Raw genomic sequence first — 16,087 nt, 5'->3', positions numbered from 1 at the left:
GTCATGTTCAGAAGATCGGTGTGGAGAGAGGGACAGATGGATGGATGGATGGATAAAGATGGATATCCCAGTGTTCCACTGGAGGAAAGCTGATTTTGTGTGTGTATGTATGAAAGAGAGAGAGACAGAGAGAGAGAGAGAGACAGAGTGAGTAGTTGTTTTAGTTCAACAACCAATTATATACCTTCATATAATTGCCCTGATTGAATGGTTCCCCAGAAATTAGCAGCAGAGGTGATGTTGTTGACTTCATAATATTGACTGGGTCTCTCTTTTAGGTTACTATGTCAGTCTGGGTCAATAAACTGGGTAACTTCACCCTTCCTTTCTCCAGGAAATTGTGTAGATTAAGTGCAGGTGAGCTGATTTAGCAGTCCAGCCTTCAGGGTAACTTTCCTTCTTCTACCAGTGAAACAGCATGACAGGCAGCAATGAGGTTTTGAATAATACAGTCGCTCCTTCAGGGAGGATCACTGATGAACCTGGAGGGAGAGAATGGCATAGCAGCTGAGCTGGCTGAGACATCTCCAGGGACAGCTCCCTACCAACGCCCCCCCCCCCCCATCCCCAACCCAATACATCGTTATTGGCATTATTACTGCTGACATGTAATATGATGGAGGCAGCCTGGCTGAAGACTGATTGATGAACTCACTTTTGCTGCCGGAGAATTCAGCACACAGCATTTATTCAGGAACGTGACATTAATCATTATTTGTTGGTTTGGAATAAAAAAGGAGAGCACATTAGGGAGACGCAAACACCTTCCTCCTTACCGCTTCACTGTAAGGTGACGCATACCCAGATTATATAGCCTCATGTAAAAACAAACAAACATATAAAAATGGGCGCAATATAAACTTCTTGTTGCTGAATTAATGCACAAGACAAAAATGGGAGAAAAAGAAATCATGTTTTCGGCTTTTCATGCTCATTCAACAGTCTAACTTTGTGTCTGTTTTTTGTTTTATATGTTTATTGGTTTGCCACTGAGAAGTGCGCTGGTGCACGATGATGTTGGTGATGAGTTTGGTCCAGAGGCGTTGTGGCTTTAGATGCTGGATCTCCCTCCAGTCTTTCCTTCCACCTTCTCTTCATGATGTAATCTGCTGAAATCAGACAGAATCACACTGATGACACCACAGCGCTCTGAGACAGCTGCCTCGGAACATTGCCTCAAATAATGCAGATACGGGATCAAGTGGCCATGACGCTCAAGTCTGCTTAATCATAATGGTTTGCTGTTCCTGAAGCTCAAGTCTGGTTTATCAAAGCGGTTCGCTGTTCACTCAAATTGTTAAAAGCCTCAGTTCAGTTGTTAGAATACCATTAAACTGATCCTTTAATGCTATTTCTATCCTCTCCCAGCCTCTACTGTAGCCAGCAAAGGGTATACGATCCCAAGTGTGCGTGTGTGAGAGAGAGAGAGAGAGAGAGAGCACAAGAGAGTGAGTGTGTGTGTGGGTTACAGTCATTTATATGTACTTCTACCCTCTCCCAGCCTCTACTGTAGCCAGCAAGGGGTATACGATCCCAAGTGTGCGTGTGTGTGTGTGTGTGTGTGTGAGAGAGAGAGAGAGAGAGAGAGAGAGAGAGAGAGAGAGAGAGAGTATGTGTGTGTGTGTGGGTTACAGTCATTTATATGTGACAGATTTCATTCTACAGATCCTTGGAGTAGCTACAGATAGAAACACAATATAATTAGAGGTCATATGATGTGGTTGTTTCCACAAATTATTTCAAGTATGAGAGCAACATCCTATTCAGTGGCCTCAAAATTATTCAAAACCCAGTGAACAAGATACAACCTGTGACCTCAAAAAATTGTATATCAAGAAGAAATTACATTCCACGGCGCAAATCAGTTTAATTTGGGGAGCAATTTACATCTTGTGGAACATGAATTGTGGAGGAATAAGTATTATTTTAAATTAAATTGAGGGAACAAGTAAGATTTTGTGAAAATTAAAGGAGCAAATTATATCTCGTAGCCACAAATAAATTTAAATCATGGAAATATATATATTCTGTGGCCAGAGAATCTATTTTCTCTTCATGACCACTCCAGGGCTCTGTCCCTAATGTCATATGTGTACATTAGGATTCTATAGCAACAAAAAATAGACTATTGAATTAATGCATAATATAACCTGGGAGACCTCATTGACATAACAAGTTTCATTTTCTAATAATCTAGTGGTTTCAAAAAGTATTAAAATGCTCTCTCTGGTTGAAAGTCTTCTGCTCCAGTCATCAATATCATATGAGTCATGCAGCCGAACCATCCCTGAGAACACAGTGGTGAAATCATGCATGAATAATAAATAGGTTTGGATGTGGCTTCTTCACTCGGCTACAGTGAGAAATCGGCAAAATATCTGCATTTCAAAAGGGAATAACAAGCCAATTCTGCCAATTTAAAATAAATTATGACAATTTGAGTGAACGAGACAAAAACAAATGCTAACCTTACCAATAAGGTAGAACATTTCTTCCTTTTGGCACCACTGGTGACATTCTTTTGGCTTTTAAAAAGTTATGGTGGGAACAAGTGTCTGTTAATTCCGAGAAAAAAACAGCAAAGATACTCTCATGATTGGCACTGAAAAGTAGTGCCTTCCTGCTTAACTTCAAACCTCTCACACTTTAACTTCCAACCAGCAGCAATTATGTTTTTGAGGAAAATCTCCACCTGACAGGCATGAATTTGGGTTAAAGTGTGTTTCGTCTCCTGTGTGCTCAGGAGCAGCAAGGAGATGCTAATGGGGTTTAGCATGTGCTCTGTCTGGCCTCTAACTTCTGGAGATGTTGAGGCTGGAATTGCAGTCCTGACAGGCTCATCTCCTCACCACTTCCTCTGGCTTGCCATCACAATGCAAACTAACCATGATAATTCTACTGTCTGCTGGTAATTGGCCACAGAGATCGTCTGTGCTGGATGTCAGAGAGATGCCTGATCGGATTAGTCAGAAAGATAAATGGATGGAGAGGCAGACAGGTAAATGGATGCACTGATTTTAACAAACGGTGTCACCCTTTTCTAACACTTCAGGAAGAAGCGTAATGAGATTCGGTGGTGTTAAACTGCTAAAGATGATTTCATATTACACTGATCCTCTTAGGAAGCAGCAGCAGCCTCTAATAAGAATTCTGCTCACTCACAGAAAAAAAAAGAAAGGAAGAGCCAGCGATGTGAGAACAATGCATATTAGCGAAGGTGCTGAAAAGGTTAAGGTGGGGGGCACGACAAATTTTTCACGACTTCAAGTTTAGAAAATGTGTTCTGGACTTCTGACACAGTTGATAGTTGAAGTAGAAATCTTGATTGTCTCATGGAGGTGAAACTTGTATTTATATCACAAAAACATCAGGTTAAGGTTACTGCGGGTCGTCCAGATTAAACACTGGACAATGTGACCTCACTTGTGATACGATAACATCTCCTTGTCATGAGATGATCCTCTAGAGAAAAAAATGGGTCAAAATGGGTCTTTTCCAACAGCCAATCTTAGGATGAAATTCAACTGATGGTTTTGGCTGATAATGGGCCAGCTCTGCTGCTCCTGAGAGGAGAGTCAAAAGAATCTGTGTAAAATTGTAATCCTGCAGCTTTCGAATGAACAGCAGCTCCAGAAAAAAATGGCTTGATATGGGCAAATGTGTTTTTCTTGGGTGTGATGCTGAGTTGCAGTTGAGAACTGCAGCACCAAAAAGATCAGCACAGTTAAAGCAAAAGCTATGATGAAATGATTTTCAGGCAGAGTACTGCAAACAATACAACTAGGTTAGGCGATAATGGTAGACAAACATCAGTCTGAAGATTATAAACATTGTGTCATTCGATCAAACTCAGTGGTAATAACATTTCCTTCATGGTTACTCTTCATGTCTTATGTTCCTTGAGTCATTTAATCAAGCTGTCCAATAAGTAAAAGGAAAATACAATGAATTGGCTCATTACTGTATACACGGAGCATTGATGACTCAAGTGCTTTTACAACGAATGTTAGTAGACTACAGAAAATTACAGATGAGCATTCAATCGCTAAAAGTCTTTTTTTTTATATGAGTTTAGAACCGGGCTGCTCGGTGGTGCAGCGGTTAGCACTGTGGCCTCACAGCAAGAAGGTTCCGGGTTCAAGTCCTGGCTCGGGCGCGGGATCTTTCTGTGTGGAGTTTGCATGTTCTCCCCGTGCCTGCGTGGGTTCTCTCTGGTACTCCGACTTCCTCCCACCGTCCACAGACATGCAATTTAGGGACGAGGCTGATTGGATTCTCTAAATTGACTGTAGGTATGCGTGTGAGTGTGAATGGTTGTTGGTCTCTGTATGTTGGCCCTGTGATGGACTGGCGACCTGTCCAGGGTGTACCATGCCTCTCGCCCGTAGATGCTGGGATAGGCTCCAGCCCCCCCCGCGACCCTTTCTAGTAAGGAATAAGCGGAAGACGACGATGGATGGAGTTTAGAACCTACAATGATATTGTTTTCCCTCCCACATCACTTGCAACTCCAGAATGGAGAAACAGTCAGCCGCGTCTCATTAGCTTGAAGCTAACAGTCACTGACAATTAACAACAGTTACAGCCATAAGAAACGGCGAAATGATCTATAGTTTAGTTTAGAAAGGTTCACCCTCACCATCCAGTATTATCCACGTCGTCTTTATCCAGCCGTATGCTTGGTAATCCACTAACATTTGGATTTGAGGTAAAAGTAAATGACTATACTGATGCTACTGCGACCGTGAGTGAGTACCTTAACTGAAGGACTTTATTTGGTTTTTGTCTGGCCAAATTGAAGTGTTTTGTAATAATCTTGCCCAAAATCCCAATTTTATGTAAATTAATAAGAGAACAACATAACTAGGAGTCCATTAAACTCTCGAAAAGGAGACCCTTTAGGTTTGCGTTTCACCACCACAGCTGAAATGTCAGCAGGTGATAAACTGCTCTGCTGCAGAGAAACTGGTCTTGGTGCTGGTTCAGCTCCCGCTGCGCGTCGATACACATCATTAAGCTCATTGATCACTTAATGCCCCTTTCAGAAGATGTTTCTAAAAACAGATAGAGACAGACAGGAAGGCCAGAGTGAGTATCCCAGACGCGGTTTATTATTCTGACACTACAGTTTAGGTGTGCAACTGTAAAACAATACATGAGTCAGTGTGGGATTTTAGTGCTGCTGTGTCGCAGCAAAACCAGATATGAGAACATTCCAGTAGAAAGTGAAAAAAGGTGAAGGGCCCCATTTATTAAAATCATCCATTTTTATGACCAAATCTGAGATAAAGCTGAGATTGATGAAAAATTAATCCAGTTGAGAAAATTCTGCAGGTTGCATTGATTCTCTCCGATAAGTGAAACAATAAAAAAAAAAAAAATCCTATTAGTACCTGGAAAATGAGTTCCATTTCTTTTCTTCAATGCAATATGTGGAATTGAATCGAGGGAAAGGATAATTTGTATAAATGAGGCCTCTCTGTGGTGCCCACTGGCCCCAGGGAGGAGAATTCATGGTGTCACTCTGTCGGTTGGCTGACAGATTGAACATCATCAGCATACTGAGGAAGGACGGATTCTCGGAGGTGAGATCAAAGAGTGGGGAGAAGACAGAACGGATCAGAGGGGTTAGGACGGGTGAGAGAGGAGGTGAAGAAGAAAGAGAGGAGGTGTTTGTCAAAGAGAAACCAGGAGGGAAGAGAAGCTCCAACAAGATTCAAGTTGGAGAGTGACAAATATAAAAGTCTTGAGAGCCTCCAGACAGATGACTGTTGAGGAGAGTTGGAGGGGTTGTTGTACATTCAAGTGGCAAAGCCGAAGAATCCTGTGCTGAAAAGTGTGTATGTGTGTGTGTGTGCGCACATTTATTTCTTTTCTTGTGTGAAAAAACCCTTGACAAATCACCAACACTGTGTGGACATTTTGACTTGAGAACATTTTGGCCTGCCCTCACAAAAACAAGGGCGTTTTCAGGTCAAGACTTGGTTTTTAGGGTCATGGTTATAATTATTTTTTGGTTAAGGTCAAAGATAGGGATAGGGTCAGGGATTTAATTGTGTTGGTCAAGGTTCAGGTAAGGGGGCTAGGGAATCCATCATATCAATGAAGGTCCTCAAATAGAAATACAATTTTGTGTGTGTGTGTATCACAAGAGATGTCCTTCATTCTCCTGTCAAATTAATAAAAAGGAGGGGCTTTCTGCTGCCCATGTCTCTTCACACAACCTGACAAGTTGCAAAGTTCCATGCGAGTTTCTAAAGTCCTGCACTTCATCCACCTGCTCAGGGAGCATCGCTCACAGAGATGTTAGACTTGCCAACCGAATCACTGTCTGGCTTATCAGAAGTAGTGGGGAGTTTTTTCACCCAACGCGACAGCTGGAGTCCACAATGAACAGCAAGGAAAATGTTTTACGATGGATTTATCTGTGGCAGGTTTGTCAAACATTCCTCCGATGAGGGTGAGTGGGGTCCTCTGGAACAGTTGACTGTGAGGGTGGAAGAAAACCAAATGACTGTACGACTGATAGTGCGGTGCAAAAAAAACAAAAAAACAAACTCACTTGTATATTTGAGAAAACCAGAGCTACTTTGTTCTGTATATTAAACATGTATTTAAGTGGTACTTCATCTAAAAAGTGTAATTTGCCTTTGAAGAACAAATAGGTCTCCTGAACTCACAAAGATACCCCCCCTCCTTGCACTACTTCTTTTTGACTCAAGAAGTCAAGAACTGAGCCAGCCACGTGTATTTAGCTTGAACCAAATGGTGACTGACAGCTAAAAACAGCTTTGGCACCAAAACAACAGCAAAAATCCTCAAAAACATCCACTTTCACCTGTTAAGCATCATCGTCTGTCTGTCAACAGTTAGTTGGTTTTATCTCACATCAAATTGTTAGTGGATTACTTAGATGGCTGGATGAATATGACATGGACTGCACCTCATGATGCGCTTGATAGTTTGTAAACTGATGTTTTTGAACAATTTTGCTGTTGTTTTTGCGCTACAGCTGCTGTAAGCCATCAAGCTCCTTTAGCTTCAAGCTAAAGATAGATTATTGGCTCTTTGTGTATTCTGGAATTACAAAGAAGTGATGAAGGAGGGAAGAAACGTCTCTGTGAGCTCAAGATATCCATTTGTTGGTACTTGAATGGCAAAAACCTTTTTGGCGGAGTTGTAAAAGTGGTGGATAAATTCTATTGGTAAATATGTGACAAGAAAAAATGCATTCATGTTCAAGAAAATTTTCAATCGGCCCATCAGAAATGATCTGAGGATGAGACCACAGCCAAAGTGCAATGACCCCAAACAGTGCAGAAAGGCCTAGACCCAGATAAAAATTGGGAAAAATAACAAAAAAATGTGTAGTTGATTAGGCCAATGCAACCTAGCTGGACTCTTGGTCTGGACCTCTACTGGAGAGTCAAGTTTGGTCATATTCAACATTCACCTGTCTGCAGAAATGATCAGTCTGCACATGAGCATGCAGGAGTATCTGGCAGGTTTGTTTGTTAGTGAGATGATTATGGAGCATGGGATAGGTAGAATCACATCAACAGGAACAGTTCCTCACTCACTTTTCTGCCTTGCTGTGAAGAAAAGAGCAAGGCAAAGCTCTCGATCTGGGGGTCAGTCTTCATTCCTACACTCACCTTTCGGTCATGAAATATGGGTCATGATCGAAAGAGTGCGATCACAGATATAAGCAACAAATGGGTTTTCTCAGGTGGGTGGCTTGAATCTACCTTTGGAAGCAGGTCAATCATCTGTGATGTACTTAAGCAATATGCTAATAGGCATGATTTTATCATAGTTAACGGAAAAAAAATAGTTTTGGCTGGAAGGGATCTTTTTGGCCATTGGAGGATATTGCAGCTTCAGCTGCACACACATTGAAATACTCAACTTTTTCAAGGTTACAGTCACCTGATGACTTTATGCATCAATTGCTGAATGTTGGTAAAACATTAGCTTGTTAGCATCCCTACAGTACATTCTTTTGTTATCAAACTAACATTAACATGTTATTTTTTCAGTCTTAGGCTGACAGAAGTTTTGGAGTCTTGTCAAGAACACAAACAGTTCCCCTGACAGACTTCGACACAAACCATGGATGTAAAAAGAGAACTGGATACAGCATCAGAGGTAGGTCTTCACTTATTCCTATGAAAGATGCTCAGCAAAGCAAGAAAAAGTTTGACTCCCTTGACTGGATATGAAGGAGACACTAGTGTGCTGCTCTACAGGGTGCACTGAAGAACAGAATAAGCGTACAAGCCTTATAACATCTAGCCATTACCAGGTATAAAATGCTTCAATCTTATAGCTCCTCTAGACTCTCAAAGTGTTATTTGATCAAATTGTTAAATGAGTCATTTCATGGAGGTTCTGAAGGCTGAAAAAATGGATCTACCTTTTAAGAGTCTTCTCCGTCACAATGCACTTTTATGGGAAAATATTGTTTTGGGAATGTGACAAACACCATGCTTGTAATTACGTGGTTCGTCCGAGCACTCCTCCTGTATACAGTTGCCATTCTGCATCCACACTAGATATTTTTAACATGTCAATGCTGTTGGGAGTCTGTTCAGCCCAAACCGGGGTCTTTTCCTAACCCTCAAACAAGCAGTCTTACTTTTGCTTAACCAATCTACAACATAAAACTGAAAATAATCATTCCACTAGCCATAATAATTTCTATTTTTACTTCCCCAAGACAGCTTGCTTGGCATCAAATTTTTTCTGACGGTGCCATGATCAGAGTTTATACTATCTTCTTTTAAACAACTTGTCTTCATTTATTCTTCCCATTATTCACAGGTTTCATCTTCACATTAAGATGGATATGAATAAAACCCTTTCTAGACACACAGAAAACCCAGATCAATATTTTCACAGTCATCACACTAATCTTGGCTCATCTGTTATAAAGTCCATCAGGTTCCTTTAATGAAAAGTGTTAAGTTTTGCATAGCTTTGCGCTGTTTGATAGAAGTGACATATCAGTAAGATGAAGTGATAAGAAGCATATGTGCTGCTTTAGACTTGTAGTCATCATTGAAATCCTCCAATAAATGAATCTCTTGGGACAATTGCCTGAAACTGCTGTTGAGGTGCCCCTGAGCAAGGCACTTACCCCACGTTGTTCCAGGGGATCTGCTCAGGACAAACAGCAGAGGTGACTGTGGAGAGTGTGAGGCAGGTGGATACAGAAAAACAGCTGAGATGACTGTTCCAATGCCAGTTTAGAAGCCGTGAAATTTTCCTCACATCTTCATCTGAAATACCTGATTTGCATTTTGTGACAGAAGTGCGTCAAGCTCATCTTCATCTTGAGGGATTTTACAGTAATTAGCATCCCAGAGTCACTTATCGCTGTTCAGTCTGTTGACAGCACGGAGACAGAACTAAAGGAGTTACTGCAGCAAATTAAAAAAAAATTTAAAAATCTCAGAGAGATTCAAAATAATGAGCGGTAAATATTTTGGTGGATGAGAGTGAGAAGAGTAAGTTGAGTCAGGACCGCTTTAGTAAAAAGGAAAATAATAGTTGAATTTGGCAGTACGGCTTTGCTCTGCGACGTTCCAGCCCTTCCATGTGCATACAAGTGAAGCCAAAGGCAGGCAGAGCAGCGGCGGCGGCATTTCAGATTAGAGCCTGCAATAACATGAATTAATTTTTCATTCCATTTGTATCTGTTACTCAGAAAATCAGTCACATCATTACTACAGTCAGGCTGACTCATTTGATTTGACACGGGGTTCAACTTGCTGTGATTTTACAGGTAGGGGCATTCATAAGCAACAGGGAGTGTGACAGTTCTAACCAGCAAGTCTGGGAACACTGAAATCAAACTTGAAACATCTCTAGGAAAATGGGAAGCTCATGAGAGCTCAGGGAATTTGGTTAATTATCACCGCGTGAAAGATGAGAATTGTTCATCCATCTGTTTCTATATCGCTTATCCATTAAGGGTCACGGGGGGGGCTGGAACCTATCCCAGCTGATATTGGGTGAGAGGCGGGGTTCACCCTGGACAGGTCGCCAGTCTTTCACCGGGCCATCAGGAGCAATGAGGGGTTCTGTATCTTGCTCAAGGATACTTCAACATGGTCACTGGGGGAGGTGAGGATCGAACCAGCGACCCTTTGGTTACTAGAGGGCCACGCTACCTCCAAGCTATGTTGCCACGAGAACTGTACTTACTCCTAGCAGAAAATAATCTCCTTCATTGTTCATTAAGCTCATTTTCATTCGTGCAGGTAATTGTGATGTCAATTGGTACTTGACAGCTTACTTTGCTCGTAGTCAGTTTTGTCTAGATACTGTAATGTTAGCTGTTCAAATACTGACTTAATGAGCTTCATTTCATTTCTCTATTTGGGCCATGAGGTCTCTTTTCTGTCTTCTGAAGACAGAAATAAAGCAGTTTTTCTGGCGCCAGCCATGTTGCCTGTTTGTAATGTGAATCTCTATCTCTACTGGGATAAGAAACCTTTCCTAGAGGGAATTTTCCCATTTCCCAGTGGCATGAATGCAGTAGAGCACCTCATGAGATAAGGTTGCCTTCGCTTTTGTTTGGTGAATGGTCTCCATCACATCAGCCCTTTTTATGCCCCCACCATCCACTCACACTCTGTGTCATCTGACAAACCAGCAGGAGCATTAAAGAATTGCAGGGTTCCATGATAGCTACACGTGCCTATTTTCCTAACGTGTGTACATCCTGGGATCAGTGCTGCTGGTCTGCAGGGGAAAGTGTGTGAATCTCAAAAGACCTGAAGCTTCGACATCTGACAACAAAAAATTGTTTTGCCTTCAGTAAAGAAACAGTATCCCTGGGAATATCAGGGATTTCACTGCGAGACACCGTCACACTGTGCATGTGTATGCATGAAGACACACAGACATACATGTGTATATATACACACTCTGGAGCATAAAACTACTCCTTTGCATGCAGATTTATCGAACCGATATCACAAAAGTACATTATTCCATTCTTTATTACTGGAGCTCTTTGCTGTGAAGCTGTTGTCATTAATGGATTCAGAGCTGCTTCGGTGACACGCTGGCTAGAGGAGGCTGCTGTGTATAGTGCTGCATGGGGCCGGGGGGATTACATGTCTTTGTGCTGAGTGGACGTCTATGTGAACTAAACTCTGTCCTCTTCCTATCATTCCGGCTTTACCCAAAGTGCATTCTGCCATCTCTGATTCATGCAGAGGAACACAACAATAACCTTCATTCACCCACAGAATAACAAAAGTAGAACATTACGTTACTTGAGCGATGCATAGACAAAGGGAGTCGTCTAACAAAATAAGCATTTTCGAGTGTACCACACATAAAACCCAGGATATTTCCTTAATCAAAAATAGAAACTATTATAAGAAGCAAAATCATTAACCAATATAGAAAAGATTTACCTTAACCATGAAAACTACCTTCTTGTGTACAGGGATCATACTCTATCGCAGGGGCAACTTCTTCATGCTCTGGGGCCCCCAAGTTGATGCTTAGCAAGCAGCAGACCCCCCCCCTTGTGAGGTCATTACGTTCTAAAGGGACGGTTTTAGCCAGATATATCTTGGTTGATGCTGTTCACAAGCATTCAAACACCAGAAAATTGACCCACAAAAACATCTGTGAATAAATATCTATATTAATATTAACAATTTTGTGACTTTAAACAGCTGCATTTCCCTCAGTATGCTTTTTTGGTTATTTTCCTAATCGCTGTCCTTCTCAACCAAATTAATTTGGTTCCTCTCAAAAATGTGTGAAAAAAGGCCATTGGATGAGCAAGATATTAGAAGAAATTCATGATACTATCATGAAACTAACCAAGAAATTGGCAACCCTCAAAAACCATTTTGAATGAAAACTCAATCTTCCCCACTAAGCATCTATTCTGACTAGTTTTGAGGTGGACACATGACTTCACATTCCTTTCGTGAGCAGAGTTTTCCTTTGTAACTTGCGATGGATATGTTTTTAAAAATTGTTCTCACAATGTGCAATTTTGTTTGGATGCTGATTTTCTTATTTACCGAGCACATGGCTGCCAAGATTTTTAACAGCTTAAAAAGCCTTCTCATATGAGCCTGTATGCATTGCACATGCACATTTTCCAAGCCGGTTCTACAAACTGACAAAGATGCAACCCTTTTTCCTTTTTATCAAGAGGGTTCAAAGATTCTACCTGAAAAGCTTCATGTAGATCGGACTTAAAAGTCGGGGGAGGGGGTAAATCTGCCATGTGGGAGGTACAGACCAAAATATCTTGACTAGGGTACCACCTGATGGTGGACAAAAGCCATAATACACATATTTTCACCATTACTGTCATGAACAGACGTGAAATGTCATCAATATGGTTGGAAAAGAAATATTTCTTCAGTTTTCACAGAGATGGTGAGGACTTAGAAGTGTTACCAAAGAAGTGTGGTCACATTTCTCATATTTAAATGCTTGTGAAGCAGCTTTTTCAATGAAAGTGAAATTAAAGTATTCCAGGGGGACCTGGACCCCACTTTGAGAGCCCCTGCTTTGAGTATCTGAGTTCTTTGAGGGCGACATGAGAGTAGACTTAAATTTCTATTTCATCTCACAGGCAAAGAAAAGAAAATATTCCTCTATTCCTTTCTCTAAATATAAATATCCATGCACAATCCCTTTGCCAGTAAAACCCTTTTTGTTATTGAAGGTTTGTAGTGCTACCAGTATGCAAACCCTGAATGTCCACATAGTAAATTATCAATGAAAAATATTCATATGTACAGTGTAGCTCAATAAAACATCAGTTCTATTTAAACTCCATTTGCATGCAGTCAACTGCATAATATACAGGCAATAAGTAGGTTCAGTAGTTTCTTTGGCAGGCCAGAATCCAGCTGGACATGCATAGAGAGGTATATACAATCAAAAAAACGTGTCCAAGTCACTGAGGAGTGTGTGTCCTCATGTGACATGGAGACAAAAGTCAGTGTGCAAATGTTGTAGAAGCCTCCTTGAGAAGTGAGACCAGTGGTGTAACAGGATCCAAGAGAAGTGTTAATGGCAATCAAAGTCCAATAAGCCTTGTGATCGCTCTCTACACCACTGGTGAAGCTCTCTTCAGAGTCCGTCGTCCCGCTCTGAGTCAGGGGAAACAGGCCTGGAAACAGTGAAAATGTCCTGACGTTGTATTTTGGTTTTGGGGGTGGTGGAGGCAGATGGTGCCCCCATGGACGGCCTCCTCTTGTCTGACAGCAGTTTGATAATCTCAGCTACTTGACTCTCCAGGGCGCCCAGACGGCCTCCCAGAGTCTGGATGTCTCCCCGAAGCTCCAGCCGAGTCTCATGCAGTGCCACCTGCAGGGCCTGCTCTGGGATGGGGCAGAATGGGTGAGGGGACCCTCCGGGTAGTGGGCTGTGGAGGAGGGGAGTGACCGCTGCGGGGGTCCTCACCTCTCCTGCCCTGTCGATCCGCAACTCACTCTTTGTAATACCGCTGTCACATGAGTCTGTCTTGCGCAGGGGGTTGTTGCTGGACACGCCACCCTCCTCTATGTCTCCTCCTCCCCCTGCTTCTTGACCTTTGCCCTCCTGAGAGAGCATTTCCACAGACACTGCCTTATTATTCAGCCCATCCTTCTTGGCCTCTACTGGAGCCATGTTGTTTTTCAGGCGCATCCACCCGCTGGCCTTGGCGGGTGGTTTACCCAGCGCAGGGCTGGTGCTAACCTTGAGTCTAACAGTCTGCTCGGCACCCCCTCCAGCAGAACTGGGCTGTAACTCCATGATATCACAGTTGTTCTGCTTGGTGTGCGGCTCACTGGGATGGCTGTACACCAGAGAGCTGTGCATGGGCGTGACCTGAGACACGGTCAACACACTGCTGCTGGGCGGGGCTCCGTTCTGCATGGAGACGTGGGGCCGCTGCAGGCTAAGTGGCAGCGAGTGCTGCAGGCTGGAGTGGCCCAGCTGCAGGCTGTGGGGGTGCAGGTGTTGTTCCACTTGCAGCTGGTTCTTCTCCAGGTCTAGCTGGGAGGCAGCGGCGGCACCCTGGTTGCGCAGCTCCTTTTGTTGCTTAAACTTCTGGAAAAGCTTACGGACCGGATGGTCCTGGGGAATGGTGAGCTGCACCTCGTTCTTGGCTCGCTGCCTCTCCTCCTCCTCCTTCTTAACCTCACTGATCTTGCGGAAAATTATCTGAAAGGGGAAATACAGAAAAGAACAACATGCTGCTTATCAGAACACTTATCATTTCAGGGGAATACTATGAATAATAATTATCCCTTTGACGTTCTCTGCAGTGCATTTCACATTCAGTCCTGCTGATAAAGGCGTTTTCTACAACAGTCAGAAAAAAGCAGGTTTATTATTATGGAAATCTTGTCAGTCTGTCTTGACTTTTCCACTCCAGCACATTCACATGTCACATTCCCTCTGCAGGGCTCTCAGGTGCTCCTGGATATCTGTGTTAAATTATCCAGCAGCACCTCCCCTGTATTATTCAGCCTGGCGCCAGGTTCTCTTCTGGCTTCTCTTTCACACTAATTACATCGGGACTGACAGAGACATATGCCAGGCAGCCAGCCAGCCAGCCAACTGGCACTTTAAGTGATATTCTAGGTTAAATTATAATGCAGCCAATAGATGGCACACTGAGTTGACATTTGAGTTTAAGATGGGCTGGGTTGTTCTGTTCATCTACCCAACTGGCTACATTCACCTTCTATTCTCACCCTTCGCTGCTGGGAGTTTCCTGAACCACCAAGGTCTCAGCACCATGACATACGTATGAACATCAATTATAGGTAATCTTCACAGCTACCTAGAGGCAAAACCTGTAAGATTTTAATTAAATTAACTGTGACAAGTAACGTGAGCTTTGATGACAAGTAAATGAGAAGTTATCACCGGTGGGTTTGTTCCTTTGCTCGTTTCCTTCCAAGACTAAAAAGTCTTTCACCGGTAGAAATCAGGAATCTGTCACAGCTTATATGATGGATCAGACTGATGGACTGCTTACTTCTCATTAACCTAGGTGACTTCACTTCCTTCCCATTGTCTGGTCAAATGTTTAATGTGCATCTTAAGAAAATAGTTAAAAAAAACTATGAATCTTAAAACTCTTCAATCATTCGAACCTGCCAGGGGCTTTGAAAGGTGTATTTCGTCAAGCCTCTGTGCTGGCAACAGATTTGGGCCAGAGGCATTACAATTTTGAGATGTCCTCGGAATGACTGAAGGGAATTTTGACAAAAAAAAAAACAAAAAAAACTTCAATATTCTTTTTTTTTCCAAATACTTTATTGATATTCCACCCCCTAGTACTACAATAAAATTGTATATACCTAAGGATGAGCTGGATCCTGGACAGATAACTTTTATGGATGCAAGTGTCACAAGATTAAACTGTTATCCATTTTCCTGTGATGAATACGGAGCTGTGTGCCCCCGCCTCCCTTCCCCGACCTCACAGTAGCTGACACACACCCCAACCACTCTGCTGTCCACACAGATCTATCAGCTCACAAGTTTCCCAACTTCTTCAACAGTTTCCTACAAGTTAACCTACCTGTTCACCTTTATTTTTCCTTGGGCCCACTCCCAAGTTATTACGTGAGGAGCAGCTCCTCACCTTGGCTCACACCATATAAGGAAATAAGTATGGATCTAATCACTATCTTGAAGGTAATATATGATAGTATAGGATTTATTTAGGGCAGCACGGTGGTGAAGTGGTTAGCACTGTCACCTCACAGCAAGAAAGTTACGGGTTCAAGTCCTGGCTCGGGCGCGGGATCTTTCTGTGTGGAGTTTGCATGTTCTCCCTGTGCCTGCGTGGGTTCTCTCTGGTACTCCAGCTTCCTCCAACATTCCAAAGACATAGAAATGGGGACGAGGCTGATTGATACTCTAAATTGACCGTAGGTGTGGCAGTGAGAGTTAATGGTTGTCTGTCTATATGTGCTGGCCCTGTGATGGACTGGTGACTGCTCCAGCCCCCCGTGACCCTTAACAATATAAGCAGAAGAAAATGGATGGATGGATTTATTTAGGCTCTAAATATTATGATATATCTTATAACTTC

At 42.5% G+C, this 16,087-nt stretch overlaps 1 protein-coding gene across 1 annotated transcript in view; it reads right to left on the bottom strand.

Moving 5' to 3' along the window:
- Nucleotides 1-5,120: 5,120 nt before the first annotated feature.
- kcnh5b (potassium voltage-gated channel, subfamily H (eag-related), member 5b) overlaps nt 5,121-16,087 on the bottom strand; it is a 146,330-nt gene continuing 135,363 nt past the window's right edge. Inside the window, exon 13 of the mRNA XM_086183672.1 lies at nt 5,121-14,199. Coding sequence (XP_086039798.1) covers nt 13,123-14,199 — 1,077 coding nt within the window. The 3' untranslated portion in view covers nt 5,121-13,122. The remainder of the gene's footprint in view (nt 14,200-16,087) is intronic.

The sequence above is a fragment of the Aulostomus chinensis genome, chromosome 17 (genome assembly GCF_037954235.1).
Source record: "Aulostomus chinensis isolate RoL2024-O1b breed Wild chromosome 17, RoL_Achi_v1.0, whole genome shotgun sequence".
In the NCBI taxonomy this organism is placed as follows: domain Eukaryota; kingdom Metazoa; phylum Chordata; class Actinopteri; order Syngnathiformes; family Aulostomidae; genus Aulostomus; species Aulostomus chinensis.
This window is presented reverse-complemented; position numbering and strand designations above follow the sequence as displayed.